This window comes from Nelumbo nucifera, chromosome 6 (genome assembly GCF_055504915.1).
Source record: "Nelumbo nucifera cultivar China Antique chromosome 6, China Antique-T2T, whole genome shotgun sequence".
NCBI lineage: Eukaryota > Viridiplantae > Streptophyta > Magnoliopsida > Proteales > Nelumbonaceae > Nelumbo > Nelumbo nucifera.
In genome coordinates this window covers 9,441,036-9,460,938 of record NC_142654.1, presented here as the reverse complement: position 1 = coordinate 9,460,938, position 19,903 = coordinate 9,441,036, and the positions used below count along the sequence as shown (strand labels likewise).

The window sequence follows — 19,903 nt, the reverse complement described above, 5'->3', positions numbered from 1 at the left end:
GGTAAATTGTTGAAACCTCCCCTAAAGCATGTTTTTTGAATCGTTGTTGACCCAGACGGTTGGACCGTTCGGCTCGGAAACTGTTTAGGCAACCAATTCCATTTTACCCAAAACCCGGTCCCTAGCAAAAAATCGTTGAATCGGTCAATGACCTGTTGACCCAGGTGGTCAAACCATCGACCCGTTCAATAGTTTTTGGTCATTTTTTAATTTTAATTTTTTTAATTTATTTTGTCAGAATGGGCCATCCGTTCGGATTGGACAATCGAACCATTTTTTAATTTAAAACATTGCCCTGATGTTTCTAACTATTATTGAAACCTCCCCTAAAGTTTGGTAATTGTAATCACCTTCCTTAAATTTTCTAACACATTTGCAAGGAAACCACTTCTATTAGAATCCTTTAACAAGAGGCATGAAAATATCCAAAATACCCATGTAATTACTTTTGGCCAACAGGAGAGGATTCAGCAATGGTCAGAAAGGGGAGGTTTCAGCAGCACAATTTACCCTTATAATTATGGGCCATAGAGTTAATTAGTGGACAGTGAGAAACAAAATGACTTAAACGCAAGAGTTAATGATGCCTTAAATGTAAGAGTTAATGAGAAATAACAGAATAAACTGAAAGTAGTATTTCAAATTAGGTTTTATGCCCCTCACAATAAATAGGGTATTTCAATCAAAAAAAAAAAAAAAAGAAAAAAAATCCAAAACCACTCAAATGTCTTATATGTGTTACTTTATATTATGCATGTATGTATGTGACAATAATACATATTATATACAGTATTTTATATTACATAAAGTATGATATATTATTTCACATTTTTATTTTTTAATTATGTATAACATTGTGAATTAATCCATTTGATTTGGATGGTTAAACCACCAACCTAGACTGAAAAAAAATGGTTTCTTATTCTAGGCCAGTTTAAAGAGCATTATTTTTCCATACTATTAAAACTATGGGGCATAGAGTTAATTATGGACAGTGGGATTGTTTTTCCAATGCTTAGAGGTTAGGATTGTTCTAAGGATTTTTTTTTTCTTTTTAATAGTCAGAATTTAAATTCATTGAATGCTGCCTAAAAAAATCTTAATTTATTTCTCCAAATCAACAAAAAAGATTGAAAGGGATAAAATAGTAAAACTAAGTAACATACCAATATTTTTTGTAATATTTTGAGGACAAACGTGAAAAGTGAAAAAGGTTAAGAAAAAAGAGGTAAAAATGCACTAAATAAAATTATTATATTATAACTCTAACTTCTTAACATTAGCAACCAAGGATTGAAATGAAATACAACTTGCTAACTAGTTCCAGAAATGAGATATTTAAATGAGATTTTTTCATAAAATACCCCTCTCGATAGGTTAAAATTTCTCCTCTTCTCATTGCGGGATAAATAATAAAAGCCAAAGACCAATTCTGTACTTCTATTATTGTATAGTATCTGGATGAAGAGAGGACAAAGGAGATGGTTTGATCATTCATTACATCATTTTGGCTGTATTTGGTTTGAAAGAAAAGGTTGGGAAAGCCAAGCAGAAGACGTTTGTGTTGATGGTGCGACATTTTGTCACCAAATGATACATAATATCTTTCATACATATGTTAAATTTATGAAGAAATATTGACCGGATTTCTATATTTATTAAGAGTATTTAGAGTTTTTGTTTGCATCACACGTGTTCAAATCAATCCCCCACAAGACAGTGCTCCATAACATCTCACAGCACATTCCTGCCGTGTATTGGAAACATCTCCAGATGATGACATCATCATTTTTGGTATTATCATTGGGAGATGTTCTATAGGGAAAATTCTATTGTGGGGCACAGTCTTGTGGGGGGCTGATTTAGTCTTGCATCACACAAGTGAATCGATGTGCTACAGGGAAAATTCCATTTCAATATCCTGAACTTTGAGGGTAGTGTCAAGTTAGTACCTGAATTTTCAAACATGCCAGTGCAGTACCTAAACTTTCAAAAATGTCAAATTGGTCCCTGTTGTTAACCAACCGTCGGTTATCTGCTGAAAATGTCAAAACTACCATTATAGACACTGTTCATTGTCTTTTACCTTGAGACTGAACCGGTTGAGGTGTTTGAGATTCTAGACTAATGAAGTCATTGTCTTCTACCTTTAGATCTGAAACACATTATTGTGTAGTTATTTCTTTGCTTTCAATTATTGTTTCCCTTTATCATATTTTATGTTTTTTTTATATCTTTTTCTTTAAAAATAACTGGTTCAGCCTCAAATTAGAAGACAATGAACAGTGTCTTCATTTTGAAAGATAATTTTGACATTTTCAACAGATAACTGACAGTCAATTAACAACAGCAATGACCAACTTGACACTTGAGACTACCCCCAAGTTGAGGTGGTGGTTTTTTCGAATCCTCCTTTTACTTGATATTTTTTCTCATTGAGGCTTAAATATTTTTAAGCCTCGAAAATAATTATTTTCATTTATTAATTTGTTTAAGAAAAAAACACTTCGTGATTGTTGGGGGTCAACTGGTCGGCCAACATCTCTGAGCCCACAGATTTGTCGTGGTGTATCTGAGTCTGAGTCCATAAATTTCTCCAGGTTCCTTGATCGATTCATTATGCCTTGTGTAATCTCTTTTTCTCTCTTTCCAATCAAAACTATACCAAGTGTGCTTCTTGCAATGGAGCAATAACCACACATCTTGAAGTCTTAAAAAACTATCTCCTTAATTGCATGCCTTCTTTATCCTCATCTGATGAATTAAGAGTATCTCTATCTCTCTAGATAGATAGAGAGAGAGAGAGAGGATGGGGATGGAGTGGGAGAAAGATTCATCTTGTTGGGTACGTTCATCTTGGTCTCCTAAGCTCCTTCTGGTTGTAGTTTCTTTGCCTTTCTTACTTGGGCTTGTTTGTATAGTTGGTTCAAGAACCTCTACTTGGGTTTCTTTCTCTTATCATCCATTACTCTGGGGAGCTAGTATTCCTTCTTCTTCAAATATAGCAACTACTGAATCTACAACGAGGATGACTGGTTTGTCAACTGAGGGAGGTGATGAGAAACATTTGGAAATGCATCCGAAGGTGGAGAGTGTTTCTGTCTTCAATCAATCTTCTTCACCACAGATGATTTCAGAGATTTTTCAAGTCCAACGACCTGTAAGAGTCTCACACCCTTTACCTTTTTCTCATGTTTTAATGATCATATAACTTTACACGGATTTTTTTGAACTTCACCAAGACGTTTCTGTGCGTGTGCTTGCTTCTGCTTTCCTTTCTCTTCACTCTTCTTTCTAGTCCCGTATTTGAAAGTTCTTATTTCTTGAATTTCATAAATATCTGTCAGCTTCTACATGTTTTCCTGTACAAGATTATAGTATCTGCAGAATAGAAATTCAAAAATATATCTTCAGAATCTTTTTTCGTTACTTTTTTTTTTCAATTCTTTTAGTCCTCGGCTACACAACTAGGGTTAGCCCATCCCCCGAACCCTGGTGCAAGTCGGATTCGATCTCAAGCCTTACCAACCAATCAGTTGGTACCTTTCTTTTTCAAAATTCTTACTTCTTCCTTTTTTTTTCCATATCATGTATAGTGTATCCCATAAATAAATTGTTGTTGAAAGTGAGGGTTGGGAGATGGGATTCCTATCATTTTCGATTATTATAACCAATCAACCAGCATCATAAAAGTGGTAATCAATGAGATGGATTTTTCCACAATTTATTGGGGTTTTGATTGGTCAAAGCCTTTTCAATATTATATCTTTTCTGTATCATAGATTTTTTATTATAATATGATATATATAATACATATCGTAATACATATATAATATATATTTTTTATTATTATAATACATATAATACATATTATAATATAGATTTTTTATTATTATAATATGATATATATAATACATATTATATATAATATTTGTATTATGTAAAGTATAACATAAATTTTATACATATATAAATATATTATATGCCTAAAAGCCCGGCTCGGCTTGGTTTGGGTCTGTATAGGCCCGGACTCTGGCTTATAGTTTTCGATCGAGGTTGACCCATCTAGTTCATCCATGTGATTGTGATTGGCCCAACCCAACATGTGTTCATGGTGGTTGGAGCAACCTATCTAATTTGCTCAGAAAAACTTCACGAAGGTGCTACCTTGCCATCGAATTTTTCAGTTCGGGCCTGAACCCACAGACCGATTGTGGTTCAGGCTGAGACTTGATCCAACTTGCAATATATTTCTATATTATGGTTCAATTCTTGAGGCTCAATTTGTAAATAGTATAAATATAAATATGTACAATACAAATGTATATAAAAATAATATAAAATATAAGGTTTTGTATTCTACATATTTGTATTTGTACTTCTTCCAAACTAAGCCTTACATATTTGTATTTGTATTCCTTCTAAACTGAGCTTAAGGCTGTATTTGGTTGCAATAATGTAAAACCATGGCAGTGCAAATGATTTGAGTGTAAATTCTGACCTATTTTTGTTTCAACTTTTAGCTTATTTTGTTTGATTGCAGTGCAAATGCAGTAAAATAAGACATGAAGTAGAATAAAGTAAAATCCAAAACAAAATTAAATAAGAATTTGCATTTTCTACATTTGCACTCCCATGCATTTGTACTAGTGCAATTAAATTTGCATTGCAACCAAACACAACCTAAATTTGCATTATAAATAAATAAGGCTGTGTTTGATTGCATTGTAAATAAATTTGCATTGATGCAAAACTATGTTAGTGCAAATGATTTGAGTGTAAATTCTCATCTATTTTTGTTTTAAATTTTAGCCTATTTTGTTTGATTGAAGTACAAAAGAAGTAAATTAAGACCTGAAGCAGAATAAAGTAAAACCTAAAACAAAATTAAACGAGATTTTACATTCTTTTCATTTGCACTCTCGTGCATTTATACTAATACAAATAAAATTGCACTGCAACGAAACATAGCCTAAGGTACAATATGGACTGAGTTTAAGATCAAGCCTAATTTGTCCATCCAAGGCTTAGCCCATATTAAAATTTAATACATGTGTTTATGCATGTATGCAAATAAATATTTATAAGTATATGTTATATATAGTTGGGCTAGGCTCAAATTAAGCGTATTGAGATGATGTTTGACTAGCTTGGGCTACGTAAAGCTAGGCCATGGTTCAGCCCAAAAACTAAAAACAAAAAATCCTGATATTTTGGGCTCAGTCCTAGTCCAAAGAATGAAAATCCAAGGCTAACTTGTATAAAATTCCGGACTGGATGTATCTGGGCTTGGATTGGGCCCACCCATATTATACGCTTACGTATGTGGGTGGAGGGGTGGGGGTAGTCAGTCTTTAAAGAGAACTGTAAGGCCCACAAAAAATGCATTTTTTATTGGATAAATTTTTGGGCCATTTCTTCATGTAAGTGTTTCCCTTCTCCCGAGTGGGTAAATCATTTTTCATGGAGGGAAAAGCTACCCTAATTGTTGTGGAACAAAAATTCCCCTACCAAAGACAGAAAAACCCAAGGGCAAAAGTGATAATAGAGAAAAAACACAGTTTGATTTTTGATTTTGGTATATTCATAAAACTTAAATCATAGCATCATATCATATAACGTTAATTTTTTATATTTTCACTGTCTTATTTCTATTTGTACATGTGCCCCTAAACTTATTATATAAAATAAAATGTACCAAATTGGAAAAAAAAGTCCAAAGTGATACATAAACACAAAGAAATTATACTTTAAGTGATTATGATAGGAAATTACTTTTTAACCATTTTGATTTCAGCGAAGTAATTATGTTATTACACTAGCAACGAGAGATTTATTACTTCTTTTAAATATTAAAAAATTACTTTCTTCCAATGCGGCGTAAAGATAAACAAATATATAATATATATATATATATAGCCTTAAATTTATTGCATTGGCCCTACCAATAAAGGTGTATTGACCCAAATGCCTCTGGAGGCAGAGAGAGGGGGAATTGGTATGTTGTCGTTGCCTCAACAATAAAATGTAATGCTGCAACGATGCGATTCATTTAAGTAGCATCTTCGGGGCATTTTGGTAATAAAGATGAATAGGTGTATAATTTAGGGGTGAAGGTTTTACTTGAAATTGAATAAAACCGATTATGAATTGTTTTTTAACTGACCTTATCCAATTTGTTATAGGGTAGGGTTTAGTTCCAAATTCTTGAAATCGACCTCCACCCAGGCTAGTTCTAGGGTCTAGGGTCTATCCTACATGAACCAATTAAATGAAATGGCCTTTGTTGGCTTACGTGGAACTTGCCTTTGAACCAAATTTGCCTTGAAATAAACCCCAAAATACTTTTTGATATGTGACTATTTGAATCCAAGCACTCGTGATTACAAAGGCCGTGGTCTCACTTAGCCATTGAGTTATTTTCAATGTAACAATTGAATGTGTACAACAATTAATGCAAAAGTTAAAATTTACAAAATTTAAATTTAAATGATAAGTTTTGAAGTTTGAACCATATAATGATAATCTATATATTAAATTAATCAATTTAATCAATAAAGATAATATAAGTTTTAAACGATATATTATATTTATCAAAAACCAAGTTTTTAAAAAATGTTTCTTTTTTTTTTTGAAAATGAATAGTAAAGAAATAACAGGTTCCACAAGCAAACATTGGAACCGAACCTAGAACCAACCTTCAAAGGGTATGTTCCATTCCAAAAACTTGGAACAGACCCTATAGGGTGGGTTCCGGTTCCAAAAACTTGGAACCGGCCCCTATAGTGTAAGTGCCAAATTCTGCTATAAAGCTGAACCGAACCGATCCATGCTCACCCCTAAGTGTGTTGACCAAAATGCCCCCAAAGTTTTTTGTTCAATAACTGAGCTTCAATACACTGTGTTGATGTGACGCTTGAGTAGCATATCCGTGCTTGTGCTACGAAGGATAAAAATTGATGCTAAGCTTTGTGGTAAGGGTGTTAATGGACCAATTTTGAATTGAACACTTGGATTTCATCCAAATCAAAATCAATTTAAACAGATTGGACATAAAGACCAATAAGACATATTGAATTGGACCTGGTCATCCATAATGAATTTATATCGGATTGAATTGGATTAAACCAATATCTGATCCATTGAAGAAGATAAGAATACAAGTGTCAATGGACCAGGTTTGGGTTGGAACCAATCTAAATTAAAATCAATTTGAACAAGTTTGATGGTCCAGACATTAAATTGGATCGGTCCAAAATCATCCAAAGTATTAATTGGATTCGATTGGACCTGTTCCATCAGTAATGGGTTCATTTTTGGACCGGATTGGATTGGACCAAATCCGGTCCAATTGACACCCCTACTTGGTGGCACAACACTTGATCACCAAATGTTTTCCTTCTTTTTTTTCCTCGCACCAACCAAAACTGCCCATGTTATGGAAGTGACAACGGACGAGAGAATGAGAGAATGAAGGATTGGGACAAGGCTTTATTTTGTTGGGCACCTTCATCTTCGTCTCCTAAGCTCCTTTTGATTGTATTTCCTTTGGTTTTCTTATCTGGGCTTCTTTGTATGGAGGGTTCGTCAGGAACCTCTACTTGGTCTGGTTATCCATTGCTCTGGGGTGCCGGTACCCCTTTTCTTCATCTTTTCCTGCAACAAAAATAACAACCACTGAAACTACACCTATTGCTCTTCAATGAGACTGCCTTGTTCTTCGACTGAAGAAAGTGAGAGACATTTGGAAATACATCCAAAGGCGGTTCCTCTTCATCATGTACAAGAAACTCATTGGTCTGAGATTTCTATTTTCAATCAATCTTCTTCACCACAGATGGTTCCTGCAGAGATTCTTCAACTCCAATCACCTGTAAGATTCTTAGTCCCTTTACCTCTTTTTTCCTTATTCTTATATCGAACGACCCGTGAGAGACGCTTGTGCTTTTCCTTTCTCTTCTCTACTCTTCTTTCTTGCGTCGGGTTTAAACGCTGGATTTGATATATTATGCCATTTCATTCATTTTTTTTCCCTTCAGCCTGTTTGTTTGCTGTTCAAATCTGAGCGCACCCGTTTTAGTTTTGTATCCGGTTTGTCTGTAATTACTAACTTGTAATCTTATCTATGCAAAATTTATTGGTAGCCCAAAATTTGCATCGCAAAAATTAATTAAAACAAAAATTTAACCCTTTCCTCCTACCTCAATTCTCTCTCATATGAATGGGGATTTGACTATATGCACTGCAAACTGCAAACAAACCCTCAACCCAACTACTATGTCTGTCTTTTTTATATTGGTTTTTCTTACTATTTGTCATGGTATTGAATTTTACCCTAAAAAAAACAAAAAAAGAATTCCACTTCATTGTATATACTAAACCATTAACCATTTTTTTGGTAGGATGAAAGAAATCAAGAGGGTCTGAGGATCCCAAGTGATCATCATGGGCATGATGTTGCTCCCGCAGTAATGAAGGAGGCGGGGGAAGATAGCAAATCTGCAGAGAGGCTTAATGGGTCTGGTGTTGCTCCTATAATCATGAAGGTGGCAGAGGAAGATAGCAAATCAGATAGGATTAATGGGTCTAATGTTGATCCCGTAATCATGAAGGTGGCGGAAGAAAATAGCAAATCAGAGAGGATTAATGGGTCTGATGTTGCTCCCACAATTATTAAAATGCAGAAAAATCATACCCAACTAGAGAGGTTGGAAGCAGGTCTAGCAAAGATTCGGGCTGCAATAAGAGAAGCTGCTCATCAGAAGGGGAATCAAACTTCTGACTTCGATTACGTTCCAGAAGGTCCCATGTACTGGAATGCCCAAGCCTTTCACAGGTACACCACATTCATCTTTCTGGGTCATCTCTCTGTCTCTCTCTCTCTCAAAATCACAGGGTTGTTTTCAATTGCAGGAGCTATTTGGTAATGGAGAAACAGTTCAAAATCTTCATCTATGACGAAGGAGAGCCACCGTTGTTCCATGATGGTCCATGTAGAAGCATATACTCCATGGAGGGAAACTTCATTCACCAGATAGAGATGGATAAACGCTTTAGAACCAGAAATCCTAAAGAGGCTCACGCTTTCTTCCTTCCCTTCAGTGTCACAAAGATGGTTCGGTTCGTCTATGTGCCCAACTCCCATGACATTGGCCCCATAAAACAAACGGTGATCGATTATGTCAACCTCATCGCTGGAAAATACCCATACTGGAATAGGAGCCTTGCCGCCGATCACTTCATGCTTTCTTGCCATGATTGGGTAAGATATTCTTGCTTTGTGTAGATTAGGCTAGTAAGACGGCTTTGACTCAGTCATCCGATCAAATGTGTTTGATGTATGGCTGAGAGAGATAACAACTTAACTTCTCTCATTTCTGACAGGGGCCACTAACATCTTCCTACGTTCCACATCTATACAAAAATGGCATCCGGGTTCTGTGCAATGCAAACACCTCGGAAGGATTCAACCCAGCCAAAGATGCATCCTTCCCGGAAATCAATCTCAGAACCGGAGAAACCAAGGGATTCATCGGCGGGCCATCCCCTTCCCGTCGTCCTATACTCGCATTCTTCGCCGGAGGGCTGCACGGTCCCATCCGACCAGTTCTGTTAGAACACTGGAAGAACAAAGATGAAGATGTAAAGGTATATGAGTACCTCCCGAAAGGTCTGTCGTACTACGACATGATGAAGAAGAGTAAGTACTGCATCTGCCCAAGTGGGTATGAAGTTGCGAGCCCGAGAATTGTGGAGGCAATCTATGCAGGATGTGTTCCTGTGTTGATCTCAGATCATTACGTCCCACCATTCAGCGATGTTCTGAACTGGAAATCCTTCTCGGTAGAGGTTCCAGTGAGCGAAATTCCCAACCTGAAAAGAATTTTGTTGAGCATCTCTACAAGGCAGTACATAAGAATGCAGCGAAGAGGGCTCAAGGTGAGGAGGCATTTCGAAGTGAACTTCCCACCTAAGAGGTTTGATGTCTACCACATGATTCTTCATTCTGTCTGGCTTAGAAGATTGAATGTTCGAATTCACGACTTACAATTACAATCATAGCTCGCGGACTCTGAAATCCATTAATGTGCATTAAAAAGGATCAGAAAATGTTGTCAAAATAATACTTGAAATGTTTCAGTCAAGGAGCTAGCCTTATGATGTTCTATGTACTGTGAGTGGGAGATTGAAGCACAACAACTAGCAAACAGACTAATCAAACCAACTAAGAACCAAAGAAAAAGCAGAGGCATTTTTCTAACTTTTCTGAAATCCATTATGGGGTAGCACCAAATCATTGATAATGAGCCTGAATACAGATGCTAAATCATGAGTAACACGATTCCCACTCCGGGGAGGAAAAGAAAAGGTTAGGCCCAATCGTTTTGATAAGAGTAACAGCTCTCTGAAAATGAAAACCACCTCTTTGCTTCAATCTTCTATACCAGCTGCAAAAAAAACTAATAATAATCTTGTTGTCCAATTCAATAATACAAATCCTGGCATTCATCTTCTCAGCTAACTGGTTGGCTTCAAGCACAGCTAGAGAATCGGCTTCCAACAGAGAATAGTAAGCTAAGCAAGAAGCCGAGCTGGAGCCTGGAGGTACCCAAAAAGATAAGCGATCGTTTTGAATCTTTTGATCATCCTGTAGTCTGACTGAGGAACTTTGAGAATTCAAATAGAGGCAATATAAGACATCAATGAGAGCATTTAATCTCCTGACAAAGTTGAAATGTTCATAAATGAGCATTCAATCTCTTAAGTCACAGTTGAAATCTTCATAAATGAGCATTTAATCTCTAGTTGTTCTGTGAAATTCCTTGAGCTTTATTTGTTTGCAGTACAATTTCATTTACACTGCATAGAAAGTACTAGCAAAATAAAATAAAACCCATTAAACAAATTTTGGACTCAACAAATCTCTCTCTCTCTCTCTATTCTATCAAACCATGGCCTTGTTCTTTTGGAATTTTCTGACCTTGCTTCGAGCTTGGAGGTTAGATCCCTGGTCTGGTCTGGTCTGGTCTGGTCTGGTCTGGTCTCCACAATGTCTTTACAAATTTAGAATTCAAAAGCTAGATGAACTAGCTAGTTTCTGAGAGGAAACATTAAAGCCAAGTCTATGGTGGGTCCTGAAACCGAAGCCATGCCCAATTCCTCTGGGCAAATATATACCATGCACCTGTTTCAGGGTGGGATGTACTGTACACTGAAACAGGCCACTTGGGCATGGAAAAGCAAAAGCTAAGACCAAAGTTGAAATCAAACAAAGGGACATGACCCAGAAGTCCAAGTAAAGCTCAAGTAATTAATGTCCTGATTAAAAAGAATGACTTCATAGAAAAGAAGTATTGAACTTCAATATTATTTTTTTTATGAATATTGAGCTTCAATATTATTAATTAGCAAGCTAATTACATGATTACCAAACTTAAACATCCTAATGACAGAAAAAAAAGGTAGAAAGACTTAAGCTCTCTAAACTTAATCTGGAACAAACAGAAAAAAGAAATCTAGCAATCAGCATGAACTGTTAATCTCTGGGCTATGAATTTGTCACAATTTGTAGCCTTGAGCACTTTCAGATGCATCAATAGAACATTTCTCTTTTCCTAGACATGCCTGCAAAAAACAGGTATAAAACACAACAAAAGTTGGGAAAAAGCTAGTAACAATTATCAGAAATCAAAATGAAAGTAGAAATGCAAATGTGTGCGTTGGGAAAGAGATATTACTTTCTCCACAAGAGATAATATATCATTGTTAGCCTCACAACATCCCTTGGCAAAAGATCCACATATGCCTTGTGGATCACCAAAACCAGCAAATCGAATTTGGCTAAAGGTTCGACCAGCCTGGCATGTCAGCTCCAACTTATTTCCTTCACAGACATTAGCACATGCTGTTCCAATAGTAACTGTGTTGAAGTTCACTGAAGAAGGATTGCCACCCATCTCTTCAAACAAGATCAATGTGTTTCCATCATCCCGGAGGAAAGATCGTGGCACATGATACCTAATGAAATTTGTAGAACTCTGTAAGAGCTTAATTTTTCTAAAACAATACAAAACAATCAGACCCACTTCTGCAAAGCCATTTATCATACTATCTTTGAGTTGGCTTGCCACATTGAGTCAAGCACATCGAACTAGAGTAGGTTCCACGATAGTCGCAACTGTCACTGCAATCACCATTCTCAGCAAGGAACTTTGGCCAATATCTCCCAATGCTTTGGCCATTCACCCAAGCATGCCCCTTATCCATACCAAGTAAATCCACAACAAGAGGGTCTGTTCCCAAAGGAGCATTGAAGGTTGTCTGATGAAAAAAGGAAACTTCAAAAATTAAAATTTGCTTTGAAATGAGACTTGTAATGAAACTGCAGAAATATGCAGGTAACCATGGTAGAAGTAGAACAATGAAAGCATACCTTGTACCAAGTCGTCATTGTGTTTGCAGGAAGAGTTTCTCTGTTTCTGTGTGCCACTTAATACTCTGACTTGACAAATCACTGTAAATTTTATGATGCTCACCATTCAAGCTAACCTTATACTTCCACTCGTTTGATGAAAGATCCATAACTATTTCCTCATTTTTCTTCTTTCCAATCAAGTTAATTGGACCAAGTGTCCCAGCACAGGTACAGTATCGAAGTGGCCCCCATAATTCTACTCACAAAAAGTTGCAGAATGCAGAAAAAGTAAATCAATTTTTTGGGTTTGAGAAGGGTTTTTGAGTAGACAGTCCAACAAGAATTTTCCAGGAAAAGAAGTACCAGTAATCTAACTGTAGCACTAAGCAGTGAGATTTGATTGTTTCTCCAACAATCAACTCAACCTTTTGCTCAAAGACGAAGTTGTAACGTCCATGTTGAGCCCATTGGCATCCTAAGTTCAACCAAACGAAATTAGATAATAGAAGAAGAAAAGATGGAGCCATTTTTTATCAAACATCTGGTTAACAAAGCAACGACTGAAATTACCTACATACTTTCCATTGAAATAAGCATGAAGGACATGACTGATGCATTAGTCTAACATTTTCCATCGGGGAAGGTGATGGAAGAGAGGTTTTGTCGAATTTCTCAAAAGTTCAGGGGAGGTTTTTGTATTTTACTCAAAAATAAAACTCACCAGCCAGTCAAATTCTCAGTCCACATATTGTTTGGTTTAATCTGTTAAATCTGTTCATAAAAAGGAAGTACAAAATCAAGTTTATAATCATAGATTAATTACTTGATTAATTAATTGAAGCAAATAATGATAATTAATTAACTAATATAAATTAGAAAATTAAATAAAAGAATGTAAAAAATAGCAGATTAAAAGGGTACCCAAAATTCCACTCTGCACAAACGTAAGGCCCAATGCGAAGAACAGCATAAAGTCCTGCACTTTGGACAGTTCTGAGGAACCAAATAAGTTCAAAATTCCCTGAAAAATCATACTGGAAGTCTGGAAGAAAGAAAAAAAATATATTAAATTTATACAATAATAAAATTTAATGAAAAACTGAAAATAATATTAAAAAACAAAATTAATAGAGAACTGAGAACCTCACTTCCACGAGGCTCATGGGCACTCCAAAACACGTAGATCTCTAATTGCATCAAGCCCACCCTCCTTTGCTTTACTAATCAAATCCGGCCACATCTGGAATTAAATCAAAAGCAACAATGAAAAAAGTATATATATATATATATATATTAAAAAGAGAAATATTATTATTTAGGGAAAATTGTATATTAGTATCTTATAGTTTAGGCCTAATTTCATTTTGGTCCTCGAATTCTAAAACGTATTAATCTAGTACTTAAACTTTTAAAAAACATACGAATTTAGTATAAAACCTCAACTTTCAAAACTCAATCTGTTGCTTTGGTTCAATCTTTATTCTTGAGGAAGAAGATGATAAATAGTGTAAAAGGATAATTTTGATATTTTCAAAGTTTTAAGTCACACATGTGTCATCACTTGATAGAGATAATTGGCACGTTTTAGAAGTTCAAGTACTAAATTGATCACATTTAAAAGTTGGGGGACTAAAATAAGACTAGACCCAAATCAAATTCTCTTTCCCGGAATGGTGAGACTAACAAGAAGTGAAGAGCGAGATAATTTGGATGGGCGCATCTTTGTTCATTTGCTTTCTTGTTGAAGCCAATTGGAGAAAGCGTCAAGCCTCAAGGGTCATCATGTCCGCTCTGTAATGCTTCTGACTAAATTCAAGCAACCTCGGCCATGCTGAGGAAATATTCTGTCTTTGAATAAAACATGTCAAAAGAGGGAGATGGATGAAATGAGTGGTTGTGCGTTTATCATAGAACTACCGATATAGAGGAGTCTTGCATCGACCCAACATCCATGTCGACCTTGCAGAGATAGAGAGTAGGGGGGATGGTTTTATTGACAACCAGCAGGAAAACTGAATAGAAAACGGAAGGTGGTTTTCCTATAGGGCTGAGGATTAGATTGGGAAGCAACAAATGAGAGCGACAGAGGTGGGAGGGAGCGAGCTTTGGGTTTTATATGGAGAGCATTTGATGGCGATGTGTTTTTTAAGCTTCGTGGCTTTTAGCCTCACTGAACAGGAAAAAATAATGCTGTCTTGCTCATCACCACATTTGGATCGTCTGTCTTGAGTAAATTCAAACAACGTCGAGAAAATATTCTTCCACGGTTTTGTGTGGTTGTTGGTGGGCTGAATAGCTGAAGGAGAGAGTCTCTTTCCAGAGGAGTTTGAAGGAGAAGCGGCCACTAGCATATCCACAGCTCTCGTCAGGCTTCCTCTGAGTCCTCTGCTTTTTGTGGAGCGGCATGTCGAAGAACAAACCTATGTAGTGATGAGCTATCGGCTATGAGTCGAGCTTTCACTCCGTGATTCACAACAAAAAAAGAAGCCATGTTTCCTATATGCCTCCCCCACAAACCTCGACGCTTCTCAGGCTGCAACTGGGTCCCCGGAAAGGAACCCACTCAAATTGATGAATGGAACCTGGAGTTCTGGTGCGTCGGCACTGGGTTTCTCATGGTCGGGCCACACAAATTGTTGGATTGGTATCGAAGAATCGAGGCGTCAAAAACCAGAGATGGTTGCTGCTCCTTTTTCTCATCTTTCCGCGCGGTGGAGGGCCATCGGAGGTTAAGTTTGCAATGCAATCAACTGTCATTGCGTTTGGTGTTGTTTATGCTGATATTCGAAATAGAGTCTGATAACAATTTGGTTGAAGACAAAAGAGAGACGATCTCAGTCACAGAGATGAGAAAATTTAAATGCCGGTGGGTTTAGCATCCATATCAACCCTCCGCCCAATTTAAATGCCGGTGGGGGTGGAATTTGGATATTTGGTCACGTGTGTCGCGTTGAAATATTTAGTGTAAATAATTTACTCTAATAATTAAATTATAATAATTATTATCAGTTTTAGAAAACTAATTTACTATAAGAATTTATTAAAGGAATTTTCAGAAAATTAATTCACCAACATTAAACTCATTTTAGAATACTATCATTAAATTATTAAATTACTTAAATTATAATTAAATTGCTTAATCATTTACAAGAACAATAATTATTAAGTTATTCTTCAGATTATATAATTACAGTAATTATTAGTATTTTTTTTAGATTAGTTTTCAATTGTTTTTCAGAAATATATTTTTTAGATATTTATTCAATTATTTTCCAAAAATTGTTTAATTGTGATATTTTATTGCAATACATAATTTTCACAAAATTGTTTTCAAAAAAAAATATTTTTTGTTCTGATTATGTTGTTGGAATATTTAATTTTCAAAAAATTAATTTCCTTAACATTTAATTAACTCTAATAATTAATTTCCTAAAAATTAAATTTCAAAAATTGTACGGAAAAGACGATGTTATAATAAATATTCTATTAATTAACTGTCACTTTTAGCAATTTTCTACTAATTATTAGTAAATTAACATATATTTTTACTAATAATTTGCCATCAATAAACTCTTAATTATATTTAACTCAATATTCATTAGCAATTTTTAATTAAATTTAATAATTTATCATTGTTAACAGTAATGAATAATTCGTTACTAATTATTGCCAATAGTTAGTTAATCTAAATAAACTTTCTATTAATTAATAACATGTAACATTAATTAACATATAGTCATATACGCATGTCGGGTCGTAACTCGTAAGATATGCAAATGATCCGATCCACGTGTCTCGTGTTCTTGACTTAACTCTAAACATCTTAGGAACACTTTCTTTAATTCTTTAACATACAACATAATAGAAAAAAAAAAAGGAAGAAATAATAAATGAATTAGCTAGTTACAGTTTCGCCATGATCAGAATCAGAGTTTTCTCCTTCTGGTGGCCAGACTGACATGTGGCTGATAATTGAACCATTGGTCGGTGGTGGGTGTTCCATTTCCACCGGCCGAGCACTGGGCTGCGGAGAGAGCACAATTAGTAGTAGGTAGATGTCGGGGCTCCTGCCGTTGTTGCAACCAGTCATCGTAGTCATTTACAAGGCGTGTGTAGCAGAAAGCGGTGGAGTCATCGCCAATCCTGGGTGCGCCGGGAGGATTTCGAGCGTCAGGATGAGACTTGTGATCGGAGGTGATGAGCTTGTAGACGTAAGGGATGAGGCCTTCCATTGCTTCCAACTGGGCTCTGGAGTCTGGAACTTGACTAATTAGCTTTCTTCCTTGATGGGTGTGTGCAGTTTTGTCTGAGTTGGATTATTTATATATGGAAGGGGAACTGGGGAAGGCCCGAAGATTTGAGGAGATGGGATTTCAATGCCGTGGATTTACACTAATGACTAATCTGGTCGTCTGAAATTGGGAGCAACCAATGGGCTTGCCAAACTCTGGTCTTTCTGAGATTTTTCAATACCAGAATCATTGATACCATGAGAATGATCGTTTAAATGGGGCCTACCCATTCAAATCTCTCTCAAATGGGGCCCATTCCTTGATGGTTTTCACTAGATTCTGTTGATGTGGCCCACAGGACTAAGGGAGAATTGGTCTCTTTGTCTGAAAGGGACGCGTTGGGGACTAGCTAGAGTTTGTGTGGCCGTGTCAAAGGAGAAGCCACCCATAAGTTTCCGCACATGTAATGGACAAAACTGGGCACTTTCTGAGGGTTCAGCCCTCCCAGCCCCAAGTTTTGTCCATGTCGTGTGAGTTCAAAAGCAGCCTGACGACCTTTCCAGATTTCCAACCAGGGCTCTTCACCAGCTGAACTGGCCTCGGAGCTGGGGTTTGAACTTTCCGCTCTGTCATATATAACTGCAAGTCGGGCCGGGTTAGGTCGGGTTGAGGCCAACCCTAGTCCAATCTTAAGTTCTAAACCTCAACCCTAACCCTAACCCAACCTGACCTTCAACCCGATCAACCCAACCCAACCTGAAGTCAATTTCGGGTTGGATTGGGCTCGGGCTGGGCCCAACCCAACCTTCTACCCATCCCTTAAAACCTCATAGAATTTCTCGATTTTAGATCTTAACTCAACTTTCACTACATAATCTCATGTTTCATTAGTATTTGTTTGTTGACATTTTTTTTGTTCTTTTGGTACAAATTTTGAAAAACAAGTGTTAGAAATGAATATAGTTTATTATGAGTTATGACTTATGATAGATCTTTCTTGGGCGGAAAACGGCATAGAGGAGATGAAGAATAAAATTTTCAAAAAAACATAAAATAATGTTATTAAGGTTTTAGTCTTTCTGATTAGGATTAAATGAAGTGATTATCTTAAAGGAAATACATGATACTATGTGGTGGGGGCTATACAAATATCATGCATCTAAACAAATCAATGTATATTATATATTACATGTACTATAGAGCCGGGTTCGGGTTGGCTAAAGGGTCAACCCTAACCCAACCCGAAGTAAAGTCGGGATTCATGAATTTAAACCCTAACCCTAACCTGGACATCAACCCAACCCAACCAGACGCAATTTTTTTCGGGTTGGGTTCAGGCCAACCCGGCCCAAGTTACAGCCTTAAACTTATCCAAACTGAACATGCTGCCTAATTCTAGTGTTTTGAAACCATCGTTGGTCCATGTAATGCTGAAATCGGATCGGCCCAAATGCTGTTTGATGATGGGTTGAACGGCTCAACCAGTTCATCTGGATATGGCGAAACAACAAAAACCAGCCAAAACCTGGGACCCTGTCATCCGTCCGGGTCATTGGCTCACAGTCACAGATTCAATTTTTGATAATTTAGCTATTTCAGTAGATAATTTCTCCACTTATAAGTAATAACAATAACTACTACTTTTAACAGGTGATGCCATACATTTCTAGCAGCTTTCAGCTTTCTTAACATGCAAGGAGATGCCCAACATGCGGATATTCATTATTCCTTATGTAATTCCCCATACTGATACAAAGGAAACCCTAGTGATGCCCCAATGAAACACCTCTTTTGATGGGGTTTTTGTTCTATTTTGGATTTTGTGCGTCGAACATAATAGAAAAATAACACAAAGCCAGAACAAAAAACAAGCAGAAAAAAAGTGTTCTTTTTTAAAGAGAAGTCTTTTTTTGCTTTAGAAAAGTTGAAAGAAAGGTGTGTTTTTTAAAGGTTATGTGATTGTGATGCCTTACTGAACCTTGAAGCTCCATTCTTTTCTCTAGCGCGGCTCTTTTGAAAAGCTTTATCAGAACAAAGCAAATTTACCTTTGGAAAAATAAGGAAATGAATGTTAAGGTGTGAATATCAGGAGCATCAAGTGACAAGATTGAAAACCAAATCTACACACCCCACCCCAACTTACAATTTGATTAGTTAGCTTGATCTTGTGTGGTCAAATCAAAATTCAAAAAGCTGTGTTTGGTTGCAATGCAAACAAATTTGCACCGATGCAAAAGCATGGCAGTGCAAATGATTCAAGTGTAAATTCTGACCTATTTTTATTTCAAATTTTAGTTTATTTTGTTTGATTGCAGTACAAATAAAATAAATTAAGACATGAATCAGAATAAAGTAAATCTAAATCAAAATTAAACAAGAATTTGCATTTTTTACATTTGCACTTCCATGCATTTGTACTAGTACAAATGAATTTGCACTGCAACCAAACACAGCCAAAATTACAAAATTGAATGCAAACCCTATTGCTCTTTTTTTAAGGACTGATCCAACCTAAAATAACATGTGACTGGGCATTTGGGATTGGATTCAAAAGTTACGGTCAGATTTTAAAACCGGGCTGGGAGACTTGTGATTTCAGGGACCTCAGTTGGGTAGGGGGATTATCAGGAAAAAAAAAGTTGGAGGTAGGCATAAGCCCTCAACTAAAACAAAGCCCTAAACCTTGCTCCTTCAACGCATTTAGATGCCAACATTAAAGTCTGTCAAACTGACATATAGCAAATTGAACTATTTCAGGATCTCAGACAGACGCAGAGGGAGTCCATTCTTTTGGGCTGCGTATGGTTGGCTCAAACATCAATCTATGCAGAAACTCTCCTTTGACTTATGCAGTTATGTCCTTACTTTGTTGAGAAGTGGGGGTGGGAGTTGAGATTGAGATACTTGAGAATAGAGATCACAGTTTCATATGTTGTACACTCGTATTGTTGTGAATTGTGAATGAATTTGCCCCAAGAAAACCCTTGCCCGGTTGCTTTCCCAACCCATGTGGAAACCACTTTGGGATTTGAGAACCCTAAACGCTCAAAATCAACTACTCCCGCGCTGGGATAAAGCCTAAAACTGTGAATCACAGCCCTCGATTATTGATCTGGCCCTACCTTGAATTGGATGAAGTGACATAAAGTGGGGTCACAACAATGCATGAAAGGCTGTGATTTCACGGCTTTAGCCCAGTGCTAGTCCAAGTAGAGTGGATGATTTCTTCTCACCCTAAACCCTTCCAAGTTCCAAC

General features: G+C 36.5%; 1 protein-coding gene and 1 pseudogene across 4 annotated transcripts; one reads left to right on the top strand and one right to left on the bottom strand.

Moving 5' to 3' along the window:
- Positions 1–2,613: 2,613 nt before the first annotated feature.
- LOC104587145 (putative glycosyltransferase At5g03795) lies at positions 2,614–10,163 on the top strand. Of its 3 annotated transcripts, XM_010244624.3 has the most exons (5): positions 2,614–2,845; positions 2,922–3,160; positions 8,403–8,836; positions 8,914–9,262; positions 9,385–10,163. In XM_010244624.3, exons 2-5 carry the CDS (start codon positions 3,029–3,031, stop codon positions 10,060–10,062), a joined length of 1,593 nt encoding a protein of 530 aa, XP_010242926.2. In that variant the 5' UTR covers positions 2,614–2,845; positions 2,922–3,028; the 3' UTR covers positions 10,063–10,163. The 3 variants fall into 3 exon arrangements, with proteins under 3 accessions (XP_010242926.2, XP_088745450.1, XP_088745451.1); XM_088889324.1 differs by having other exon boundaries at positions 2,614–3,160; XM_088889325.1 differs by lacking the exons at positions 2,614–2,845; positions 2,922–3,160 and adding an exon at positions 6,450–7,873.
- Positions 10,164–10,404: 241 nt separating this feature from the next.
- LOC109114327 (gibberellin 20 oxidase 2 pseudogene) lies at positions 10,405–19,856 on the bottom strand (annotated as a pseudogene). The gene is made up of 4 exons (XR_002022353.2): positions 13,564–19,856; positions 12,779–13,457; positions 12,434–12,671; positions 10,405–12,321 (listed from the first exon to the last, which is right to left on the bottom strand). The product of XR_002022353.2 is annotated as a gibberellin 20 oxidase 2 pseudogene (transcript).
- Between the last annotated feature and the right edge of the window lie 47 nt (positions 19,857–19,903).

Excerpts from the sequence above, each read along its gene's own strand:
- LOC104587145 (XM_088889324.1), top strand. The coding sequence starts at position 2,810 with ATGGGGATGGAGTGGGAGAAAGATTCATCTTGTTGGGTACGTTCATCT. Across the intron at positions 3,161-8,402 it reads TTTTTCAAGTCCAACGACCT|GATGAAAGAAATCAAGAGGG; the intron begins GTAAGAGTCTCA and ends TTTTTTTGGTAG. Across the intron at positions 8,837-8,913 it reads AATGCCCAAGCCTTTCACAG|GAGCTATTTGGTAATGGAGA; the intron begins GTACACCACATT and ends TTTCAATTGCAG.